The sequence below is a fragment of the Coturnix japonica genome, unplaced genomic scaffold (genome assembly GCF_054131305.1).
Source record: "Coturnix japonica strain WE unplaced genomic scaffold, WE-NBRP24 Scf103, whole genome shotgun sequence".
In the NCBI taxonomy this organism is placed as follows: domain Eukaryota; kingdom Metazoa; phylum Chordata; class Aves; order Galliformes; family Phasianidae; genus Coturnix; species Coturnix japonica.
The window spans coordinates 210,326-221,905 of NW_028189006.1; the positions used below are offsets into that span (position 1 = coordinate 210,326).

The following is an 11,580-nucleotide window of genomic DNA, read 5'->3' on the forward strand; positions in this document are numbered from 1 at the left end:
GCTCTGAGCTGGTGGGTGGAGACGTGGCTGAGTCATTGGGTGGCAGCTGATTTCTCAGGCTGTAGGGATGGAAAAGGAACGAGTTTATGAGCACAACGTTCCCTTAAGCAACAAAACAACGTGGTTTGTGTGTTTACCAAGTGCCTGAAATGAACTGGGGAAGGACGAGGGGTGGAACCCAACAGAAAGGTGGGGCTGGGGAGGAGGGCTGGCACTCACTGTATTCACTTTTGGGCACAAAGATGCTGAGTTTGGGACTTTTGCCTCATAGCATCCATAACATGAGATACATAACACAACATGAGATGAAGGCCTCATCAGGGGCCTGTATTGGGGGGCAGCTGCCTATGGGAGGAGTGGGATCAGGGCTGTCCTTCCAACCCAACTTAATGTCCTTTAAGTCCCACCACACGGTGTGACGCGTCCCCTCCAGCCCCACAGTTCGGCCCTTCCTCCCCCCTTCACCCCCCATTGGCCCTTCGCACATCGCCACCACCACTCCAAGATGGCGGCGGGGCCTCCTGACCTCACACAACCCCCCCCCCCCCCCCCCCCCCCCCCCCCCGTTTCCCGCCGCGGTGCACGCCGGGAGCGGGGCCGCCATTTTGTGTCAGGGCTGGCGGGAAAGGCGGGAAAGGAGGCAGCGGGCGGGCGGCGGGCAGGCACCGAGCGCAGCCCCAGCGCGGCCCCCGCCGGGCACCAAACAGCTCCCAGCGGCCTCATAACGCAGGTAAAGGCGGATCGGGGCCGGTAACGGGGACTGGGGCCGCTCCCGGTGCGCTGGGCCATTGGGGGGGGAGTGGGGGGGAGCCGAGGTCGCCTGAGGAGAAGCTGCCCCAAGTCCCGCCTTCCGTGTGTAGCCGGCCGCTGATTGGTTGCGGGGATGGGGGGTGTCGATTGGTTCCCGCCGCGCGGAGCGGGGCGAGCTGATAGGCCGAGGGGTGTGTCAGCGCGGGTGATTGGCTCCCGCCGCGCGGCGCTGCGGGAGGGGATAGGCGGAGCGGAGTGTCAATCTGCGGGGAGAGAGGGCGGGGCCGCCCCTTTTCTGGCGGCTTACAAACGGATTGGCCGCGCTCCGGCAGCCAACCAGCGAGGCGTTGCGCAGGCACGTGATCCCGCCGTGCCAATCAGCGTGCAGCGCGGTAAGAGGAGACGCAAAGGCTTCTGGGGGTTGTAGTCCAACGCTCTGAGGGGACATGGCGGCCAAAGATGGCGGCCGAAAGATGGCGGCCAGGCCCGACGCCTCAGGGCGCTGCGTCCGGGCTCCTGCGGCCTTCTGTTCCCCTTTAGGCCCTGAGCAGCGGGCAGCATGGCCCGCACCAAGCAGACGGCTCGTAAGTCTACGGGTGGCAAAGCGCCCCGTAAGCAGTTGGCCACTAAAGCGGCCAGAAAGAGCGCCCCGTCCACTGGAGGCGTCAAAAAACCGCATCGATATCGGTAATGGGGGGGGGCATGGGGGGGGGTGTTAGAATGGGAGGGGTTGGGACGGGGGGAGGGGGATATGGGGGGGAATGGGATATGGGGGGGGGTTGGGGTGGTAATGGGTGGGGGGGCTTGGGGTTGGGATGGGGAGGGGGGGATTGGGGGGGTTGGCTTTGGGGGGGGTTTGGGGGGGGGGTTGGGGATGGGGGGAAGATATGGGGGGGTTGAGATGGGGGAGTGGGTTTGGGGCCGGAACTGGGGGGAGGGAGGGGGTTGGAATATGGGGGGCTGGGGGGGGGTATATGGGTGGGGTTGGGTTTTTGTGTTAATGGGGGGGGGCTTGAGGTTGGGATGGGGAGGGGGATTGGGGGGGGTTGGAATGAGGGAGGGGGATATGGGGGGTTTGGTTTGGGGGGTTGGGATGGAGGGGGATTGGGGGTGGCTGGTGGGGGTTTGAACGGGGGGGGAGGTTTGGGGAGGGGGGTTGGGTTTGGAGGGGGAGGGATGAAGGGGGATTATGGGGGGGGAGGTTTGGGGAGGGAGATTGGGGGGATGAGATGGGGGGGTACGGATGGGGAGGGGGTTTGGGGGAGCTGGGGTGGGAGGGGTTTGGGATTGGGGAGGGGGATTGGGAGGGGGATGGGGGGTTAGGATTGGGGGGCGGTTAGGGAATGGGGTTGGGTTTGGAGGGGGGAGGGGGGGGTTGGGCTGGGGATGGGGATTGGGGGGGAGATGGGGGAGTTGGGATGGGGAAGGGGGACATAAGAGGGGGGGGGTTTGGGGTTGGGAAGGGGAATATAGGAAGGGGGGTTGGGGAGGGGGGATTGAGAGTGGGGAGGTTGGGATTTGAGGGGGGGGGGGTTGGGGTTTTGGTGGATGTTTCCCCATTTCCATGCTGTATTTCCCCATTTCCGTGTGTTTTTTCCCCATTTCCACATGTTTTGTCCCAGTCCCGGCACTGTGGCGCTGAGGGAGATCCGTCGGTACCAGAAATCCACGAGCTGCTGATCCGGAAGCTGCCGTTCCAGCGTCTGGTGAGGGAAATAGCGCAGGACTTCAAGACCGACCTGCGCTTCCAGAGCGCCGCCATCGGAGCGCTGCAGGTGGGGGGGGTGTTGTGCAGCCATGAAGGGGGATGGGGAACATCGGGGTATCGTGAAGGGGGAGAACATTGGGGTACCATGAAGGGGGATGGAGAACAGTGGGGTATCGTGAAGGGGGGGGAGAATATTGGGGTACCATGAAGGGGAGGGGGAGAACATTGGGGTACCATGAAGGGGAGGGGAGAACATTGGGGTATCATGAAGGGGAGGGGGAGAACATTGGGGTACCATGAAGGGGGATGGAGAACAGTGGGGTACATGAAGGGGGGATGGAGAACAGTGGGGTATCGTGAAGGGGGGGGAGAATATTGGGGCACCATGAAGGGGAGGGGAGAACGTCAGGGCACCATGAAAGGGATGGAGAACAGTGGGGTATCGTGAAAGGGGAGAACATTAGGTCACCATGAATGGGGAGGGGGTGGGAGGGAAGAACATTAGAGCACCATGAAGGGGGATGGAGAACATTGGGGTATCTTGAAGGGGGAGAATATTGGGGCACCATGAAGGGGGATGGAGAACATTGGGTTGTCATGAAGGGGAGGGGGAGAACATTGGGGTACCATGAAGGGGGAGGGGGGTGGGAGGGAAGAACATTAGAGCACCATGAAGGGGGATGGAGAACATTGGGGTATCGTGAAGGGGGAGAGGGAGAATGTTGGGGTGCCATGAAGGGGGGGAGAACATTAGGGGATCATGAAGGGGAAGGGGGAGAGAAGAACATTAGGACACCATGAGGGGGGAGGGGATGGGGGGGAGAACATTGGGGCACCATGATGGGGGATGGAGAGTATTAGGGTATCATGAAGGGGACAGGGAGGGTGGTGGGGAGGGGGAGAATATTAGGGCACCATGAAGGGGGAGAGGGAGAATATTGGGGCACCATGAAGGGGGAGAACGTTGGGTAACCATGAAGGTGGGGTGGGGGGGAAGAACATTGTGCCCCCATGAAGTGGGGTGAGAACATTGGGGTGCAATGAAGGGGGAGGGGGAGAACATTGGGGCACCATAAGGTTCTTGGGGGGGAGAGATGTTAAGAGAGTGGGAAGTGATAGTGTGGGGGGAGATGGTGGGGCACATAGTGGGTCACAGACCCTCCCCTGCCCCAACTTGAGGAGCTGCCATCCCTCCCAGTCACCCCAAGCAATACATGAGCTCGTTAATATCATAATTAATGTAATTAACACTGACTCTTTGTCCCCCCCCATCTTCCTGCAGGAGGCGAGCGAGGCCTACCTGGTGGGGCTGTTTGAGGACACCAACCTGTGCGCCATCCACGCCAAGCGTGTCACCATCATGCCCAAGGACATCCAGCTGGCACGGCGCATCCGCGGAGAGCGCGCCTGAGGGGTCAGACCCCAAACCCACCCCAAACCCACATATGGGGGGGTCAGACCCCAAACCTGCCCCAAACCCACATATGGGGGGGTCAGATCCCAAACCTGCCCCAAACCCACATATGGGGGGGTCAGATCCCAAACCTGCCCCAAACCCACATATGGGGGGGGTCAGACCCCAAACCTGCCCCAAACCCACATATGGGGGGGGTCAGATCCCAAACCCACCCCAAACCCACATATGGGGGGGTCAGACCCCAAACCCACACCTGGGGAGGGTCAGACCCCAAACCCACCCCAAACCCACATATGGGGGGGTCAGACCCTAAACCCACTCCCTGGGGGGGAAATCAGACCCCAAACCCACCCCAAACCCACATATGGGGGGGGTCAGATCCCAAACCTGCCCCAAACCCACATATGGGGAGGGTCAGACCCCAACCCTGCCCCAAACCCACATATGGGGGGGTCAGACCCTAAACCCACTCCCTGGGGGGGAAATCAGACCCCAAACCTGCCCCAAACCCACATATGGGGGGGTCAGACCCTAAACCCACTCCCTGGGGGGGAAATCAGACTCCAGACCTGCCCCAAACCCACATATGGGGGGGGTCAGACCCCAAACCCACTCCAAACTTACACCTGGGGAGGGTCAGATCCCAAACCCGCTCCCTGGGGAGGGGCGTCAAACCCCAAACCAAACCCAGACCCACTCCAAATCCACACCTTGGGGGGGTCAGACCCCAGACCCACAGCATACCCCAAACCCAAACCTTTTTTTGGGGGGGCGGGGGGGGAGGAAAGGAAAGGGGGTGGGAGGGGAGGTGGTTGATAGGACATTCCCCTTTACATTTACTCCTTTTTGTACACGTTTTGCTTTGGGGTTTTCCTTTTGGAGCTGTAATGTGGGGTCGGGGGGGGGACACGGGAGGGTTTTGTACACATAATGTCATGCTGGGGGGGCCCCTCACCCCCCATCCCGCTGTGGGGCAGCAGCTGTGCCCCACATACCCACCATCACCCCCATCCCATATATCTCTTGCGTTCCTCTTTGTACCGGGCTGCGTTCCTTGCCCCATAGTGGCACCTATATGAATAAACACCTCAATATTCATTAAGTTTCCTTTCTAATTAACCCCATATTTAGCAGTAAATTCCCCCCACACACACACCCCAATACTGAAGGGGATTTGGGGGGGGCTCTGTGGGTATTGGGGGGGGGGGGGTTCCCTTCCCGTGGACCTTTGGCTGTGGGGTTTTTCCTTTCCCTTTTCCGGGGGGATTTGCACCCGGATTACCCTGTGGGGGGGGGTTATGAAGGGGAGGTGACGTGATTGCTGCTGACACCATGGTGGTAAATTTAGTCCCATGTGAGCCACCCTAAGAGGGATTATGGGGCCGGGGGGAGGATGGTGGCACCTGAGGTCGGCCCTAAGGAACAGCCATGGGGCTGAGCTGCCCCCCAGGACCCACAGCAGCACAGAATCGCCCTTCAAACCCCAGTTTGGGGTATCTCTGCTTTAAAAAACCCCAATTTAAGGGTTCATTGCTTTTAAACCCTACAATTTTGGGGCTTTGCTTCTTAAAACCCCATAATTTGGGTGGTTTTGCTGCCTTAAAACCCCACTATTTGGGGCTTTTCTGCTTTAAACCATCACCGGGCAGAGGATGCTCATTAAGAAATGATAACGTTTCTTTTAATTACAAAGTGAACTAATTGTGTTTCTTCTCCAGGAGTAGCAGCTGAGAACCCACAGGCCATTTCAGGACCCCAAAATCCCCAGACAACCCTAAAAATGGTAACAAAAATCACCAGCCACGTTTTGGGGTGTCTCCCCCCCCCCCCTCAACCTCCTCATTATTGGGGTTGAATTGGGGTTTTGGGGTTCCCTTCCAGATTAAAGCCTTGAGGTTGGCACACAGATATAGGGTGGCCTTGGGGTGACCCGTAATGCAGGGGGATCCCCTTTTGTCAGTGGTTCACCACACAGGATTTGGGGTGAAATCTCTCAGATTTGGGGCCTCAACCCCCCCATTTTGGGGATATAATAGGGATGGGGTATCTCAGCCCATAGGGACCACATAAAGGGGATATATTGGGGGTCCTGGGTTGGGGAGGGGGCAGCCTGGGTGAGTCAATGCTGCATCTGTGCTGCCCCCCCCCCATCTATCCCCCTCACCCCCCCCCCCCCCCCTTTGCAGGATTAGGGTTAATCAGCCCCAAATCCCCACGTCTGAAAACAAACTAATCAGGCCCGGTACAGCGCCGCTCCCAGCTGCTGGGGGGGGGTTTGGGGGGCTTGGGGCAATGGTGGTGGGGGGCTGCATTTGGGTCTGGGGGGCTGCACTGGGATCTGGGGGTCCTGCATTGGGATCTGGGGGGGCTGTGTTGGGATTTGGGGGCTGAGGATCTCATGGGGCCACAATGGGGTTTCCCTCCCCATCTCCATCCCATGACCCCTGCCCCCCCCCTCCCCATCTGTCCATGTCTCTATGGGGTGGCTCTGTGTGTGCCCCCCCCCCACCCATGGGTGCACCCAAAACCCAAAGTTTGCACCCAAATGAGCTTCCTCACACCCCTATTGGTCCTAACGAGCACCAAACAGCCTGCTGTCAGCCCTGCAATTAGACACAGGTATTAATTAGGTTTTAATTAGGGATGGGGGCATCAATGAGGCTCATCATGACCCCCCACCCTGCGCCCCATAGAGAAACCCCACTCCATCTCCCATATAATCAATTACAGGTTTGTTACCCCAAAGCCTTGTTGAGGGGTGGATGGGGGGGTCAGCTCCATTGCCCCCCCCCCCCCCCCCCTTCTGCTAACGAGGGATGAGCGCTAATTGCCGGCGGCGGCGGATTAAGGCCCTTCCAGGGCCCAATGTCACCCCCAGGGATTAACGGGGGCGGTGACGTCACGTGGGGGCTCTACTTAAAGCTCCCCCCGGCGCGGGGACGCCTTCCCACTGCCAGCCCGGACCCCGGCACAGGTAGGACAGCACCATGGGGATGGGGGGGGGGGGATGTTTGGGGTGGGGGTGGGGCTGGGGGGCACCCATGGGTGAGGGATGGAGACCCCGGTTCAGAGAGAGGGTCGTCAGACCTACAGCAGTGCCCCCAAGTCTGTGGGGCATGAGGTGTCCCCAATCTATGGGGCTTGAGGTGTCCCCAGTCTATGGGGTTCATAATGTCCCCAATCTATGGGGCATGAGGTGTCTCCAATCTATGGGGCCCTTTATGCCCCCAATCTGTGGGGCACAAGGGGTCCCCAATCTATGGGGTTCATAATGTCCCCAATCTGTGGGGCTTGAGGTGTCCCCAGTCTATGGGGCTCATGATGTTCCCAGTCTGTGGGGTTTGAGGTATTCCCAACCTATGGGGCACAAGGTGTCCCCAGTCTATGGGGCCCTTTATGTCCCCAGTCTGTGGGGTTCTTTATGTCTCCAGTCTATGGGGCTCATGATATCCCTAATCTTTGGGGTTTGAGGTGTCCTCTGTCTATGGGGCCCTTTATGTCCCCAATCTATGGGTCCTCTATGTCCCAAGTCTATGGGGCTCGTGATATCCCCAATCCGTGGGGCTTGAGGTGTCCCCAGTCTATGGGGTTCTTTATGCCCCTGATCTATGGGGTTTTCTATGTCCCCAGTCTATGGGGCCTGAGGTGTCCCCAACCTGTGGGGCCCATGCTGTCCCCAATCTATGGGGCTGTTTGCATTGTGCTGTGCCATGCGGTGCTGCTTTGCACGGCGTTGTGTTGCTCTGCACCGTGCTACCTTGCACCATGCAATCTTGCAAGATGGCATTGCACCATGCTATGTTGCATTGCACCATGCACCACCACCCCCATGCAACCTTGCAGCGTGCCATGCTGCAACATGCCATGCTACCTTGCACCACCACCATTGCACTGCACCATGCAGTGTTGCACCATACCATGTTGCACTGCACCATGCAACCTTGCACCACACCATATTGCACTGCACCATGCAACCTTGCACCATACCATGTTGCACTGCACCATGCAACCTTGCACCACACCATATTGCACTGCACCATGCAACCTTGCACCATACCATGTTGCACTGCACCATGCAACCTTGCACCACACCATATTGCACTGCACCATGCAACCTTGCACCACACCATATTGCACTGCACCATGCAACCTTGCTGCATGCTGCCTTGCATGCTGTGTCCCTGCAGCCCAGAGCATGATGTCCTACATCAAGCAGCCCCACTATGCTGTCAATGGGCTGACGCTGGCCGGGCCAGGCATGGATTTGCTGCATTCTGCTGTGGGGTACCCCGGTGAGCAAAGGGGGGGTTGCACGGGGGGAGGTTGCACAGGAGGGTTGCATGGGGGGGGGGGGGTTGGACAAGGGGTTGCATGAGGGGTTGTGTACAGAGGGTTTGCACAGAGGGTTTTTGCTTGTCGGGTTTTGCACAGAGGAATGCACGGGGTTTGCATGTAGGGTTTTGCACTGAGGGCTTGCACAAGGGGGTGGGGGTTGCACAGGGTTTGCACATGGGGTGTTGCACCGAGGGTTTGCAAATGGGCTTGGAAGCAAGGGGTTGCACAGGGGGTTGCACAGGGGGTTTGCAGGTGGGGTTTTGCACTGAGGGTTTGCACAAGGTGGGGGTTGCACGTGGGGTTTTGTGTCACACGGAGGGGTTTGCAGCGGGGGGGAGGTTGCACAGGAGCTGCACAGGTGGGGCTGTTTGCACGGGGGGGGGGGTTGTTTTGCAGCCACCCCCCGGAAGCAGCGACGTGAGCGCACGACGTTCACGAGGGCGCAGCTGGACATCCTGGAGGCTCTGTTTGCCAAAACGAGGTACCCCGACATCTTCATGAGGGAGGAGGTGGCCCTGAAGATCAACCTGCCCGAGTCCCGCGTGCAGGTGGGTGATGTGCTTGCACGCGCGTGTGCAAAATGGGGCCCTGAGTGCACCCACGTGGGCTAAATCAGGTCCTGAGTGCAGCCATTGTGCATAATGGGACCCTGAGTGCACCTACGTGTGCATAATGGGGTCCTGAGTGCACCTACGTGTGCACAACGGGGTCCTGAGTGCACATACGTGTGCAAAATGGGGCCCTGAGTGCACACATGTGGGCTAAATTGGGTCCTCAGTGCAGCCATTGTGCATAATGGGGCCCTGAGTGCACATACGTGTGCATAACGGGGTCCTGAGTGCACATATGAGTGTGCACACTCAAGACATGCAGCTGAGTGCATGCACATGCATGTGCACACCCAGCACACACATCTGGCTGCATGCACACACATGCACACACACATGCACACACATGCACACACATGCACACACATCTGGCTGCATGCACACACATGCACATGCACACTCAGCACACACACCTGGCTGCATGCACACACATGCACACACACACATGCACACTCAGCACACACATCTGGCTGCATGCACACACATGCACACACATCAGCTCCTTGCACACACACGTGCACACTCAGACCACCCCTCTGCCCACACACACACACACACGTGTGCCCCCCCAGCCCCCTCCTCACTCCTCATTTCCCCCCTTTTCCCCCCCCAGGTGTGGTTCAAGAACCGCCGCGCCAAGTGCCGGCAGCAGCAGCAGCAGAGCAGCGGGCAGCCCAAGGCCCGGCCGGCCAAGAAGAAGCCCACCCCTCCCCGAGAACCCCAAAGCGATGCAGGGGGGGGGGCCGGTCCATACAGCCCTACCCAGCCCGGTCCAGCAGGGACCCCCGGTTCCGCTGCTCCCGTCTCTATTTGGAGCCCGGCTTCCATCTCTCCGGTACCGGATCCGTTGGCCGCCGGCAGCGCTCCGGGTTTGCCACGTTCCGCTCCGTTCTCTGCTCCACCCTACAACCAAACGGCGCCCTATGGGCAGAGCTATGGGGGATCGGCCGCCTACTTTGGGGGGCTGGACTGCGGGCCCTACCTCTCCCCCATGCACCCCCCATTGGGGGCTCCCGGCGCGGCTCTCAGCCCTTTGGGGGCACCCATGGGTGCTCACCTGACTCCCTCCCCAGCTGCTTTATCGGGGCAGAGTTTTGGGGCCGGGTTGGGGTTTGGGGCCGTGGATTGTTTGGAGTATAAAGAGCAGGCTGGGGCGTGGAAGCTCAACTTTAATGCGGCCGATTGCCTGGACTACAAGGAGCAGAGCTCCTGGAAGTTCCAGGTGTTGTGAGGGGGGGGATCGGGGGGGTGGATTTGGGGGGGGTAGGGGGTGGATTTGGGGGGGGGGGGGTGCTTGTGGGGCGGCCCCAGGGGGTGCAGCAGCAAGGAGTGGGGTGTTCCTGCATGGGGCGGCCCCAAAGAATGCGTGGAGCATTGCTAAGGAACACTGCAGCATCCTTGCATGGAGCACCCCTGCATGGAGCACTGCTAAGGAACACTGCAGCACCCCTGCATGGAGCATTGCTAAGGAACACTGCAGCATCCTTGCATGGAGCATTGCTAAGGAACACTGCAGCAGCCCTGCATGGAGCATCCCTGCATGGAGCATTGCTATGGAACACTGCAGCACCCCTGCATGGAGCACCCCTGCATGGAGCACCCCTGCATGGAGCATTGCTAAGGAACACTGCAGCACCCCTGCATGGAGCATCCCTGCATGGAGCATTGCTATGGAACACTGCAGCACCCCTGCATGGAGCATTGCTATGGAACACTGCAGCATCCTTGCATGGAGCATTGCTATGGAACACTGCAGCAGCTCTGCATGGAGCATTGCTAAGGACCACAGCATCTTTGCATGGAGCACCCCCAGGACATGCAGCATCCCTGCATGGAGCATTGCTATGGAACAGAGCATCCCTGCATGGAGCGTCTCCAGGACATGCAACATCTTTGCATGGAGCATCTTTGCATGGAGCAACCCCCAGGACATGCAACATCCCTGCATGGAGCTTTGCTAAGGACCACAGCATCTTTGCATGGAGCATCTTTGCATGGAGCATCTTTGCATGGAGCATCCCTATGGAGTGCAGCATCCCTGCACAGTCTGTCTTTGCATGCATCACCCCCAGGACGTGGAGGATTTCTGCATGCAGCGCCCTTGCTCGGAGCAGCCCTGCATGGTGCATCCCCAGGACATGCAGCATCTCTGCATGGAGCATCCCTCAGGACTGCAGCACCCCTGCATTCTGCATCCCTGCATTCTGCATCCCTGCATTCTGCATCCCTGCACTCTGCACCTCAGCTTGGAGCATCCCTGCATGCTGCATCCCTGCAGCACAACCCACCCCTGCATGCTGCATCCCTGCAGCACAACCCCTCCCTGCATGCTGCAGCTCTGCATGGCCCATCTTTGTGCTGCGCATTGCACCCACGGCATGCAGCGATGCAGCGCCCTTGCAACGCATTGCAACGCCTTTCACACCACCGAGCACCTTTGCAGCTGCTTGGCATGCACCTCTGCAGCACCGAGTGTGCACCCATCGTAGGGCACCCTTGCATCCTGCTGCAGCGCTTTATTGCAGCACAGAGCACCCTTGCATCCTGCTGCAACGCACCCTTGCAGCACAGAGCACCCTTGCATCCTGCTGCAGCGCACCCTTGCAGCTCAGAGCACCCTTGCAGCACAGAGCACCGTTGCAGAGCGGTGCATTGCTGCATGAGCTGACATTGCCCCCCCCCATCCCCATTCAGCCCCATTGCAGCGAAGGAGAGCGCAGAGGAAAAGGAAACAATTGCAATTAAAACAAAGTGCAAACGAA

At 59.3% G+C, this 11,580-nt stretch overlaps 1 protein-coding gene and 1 pseudogene across 2 annotated transcripts; both read left to right on the plus strand.

The window, feature by feature from the left end:
• The first annotated feature begins 607 nt into the window (after positions 1-607).
• LOC107307114 (histone H3.3A-like) lies at positions 608-3,981 on the plus strand (annotated as a pseudogene). The gene is made up of 4 exons (XR_001552338.2): positions 608-730; positions 1,291-1,437; positions 2,373-2,525; positions 3,741-3,981. The product of XR_001552338.2 is annotated as a histone H3.3A-like (transcript).
• A 2,699-nt stretch (positions 3,982-6,680) lies between these two features.
• On the plus strand, positions 6,681-11,580 carry LOC116652623 (homeobox protein otx5-like). The gene is made up of 4 exons (XM_085534870.1): positions 6,681-6,849; positions 8,063-8,167; positions 8,607-8,758; positions 9,432-11,580. The coding sequence occupies exons 1-4, from the start codon at positions 6,741-6,743 to the stop codon at positions 10,047-10,049; spliced, it is 984 nt and encodes a 327-aa protein (XP_085390996.1). The 5' UTR covers positions 6,681-6,740; the 3' UTR covers positions 10,050-11,580.

Coding starts and splice junctions, on each gene's coding strand:
- LOC116652623 (XM_085534870.1), top strand. CDS start 6,741: ATGTCACCCCCAGGGATTAACGGGGGCGGTGACGTCACGTGGGGGCTC. Junction 6,850..8,062: donor CAGCCCGGACCCCGGCACAG/GTAGGACAGCAC, acceptor GTGTCCCTGCAG/CCCAGAGCATGATGTCCTAC. Junction 8,168..8,606: donor TTCTGCTGTGGGGTACCCCG/GTGAGCAAAGGG, acceptor GTTGTTTTGCAG/CCACCCCCCGGAAGCAGCGA.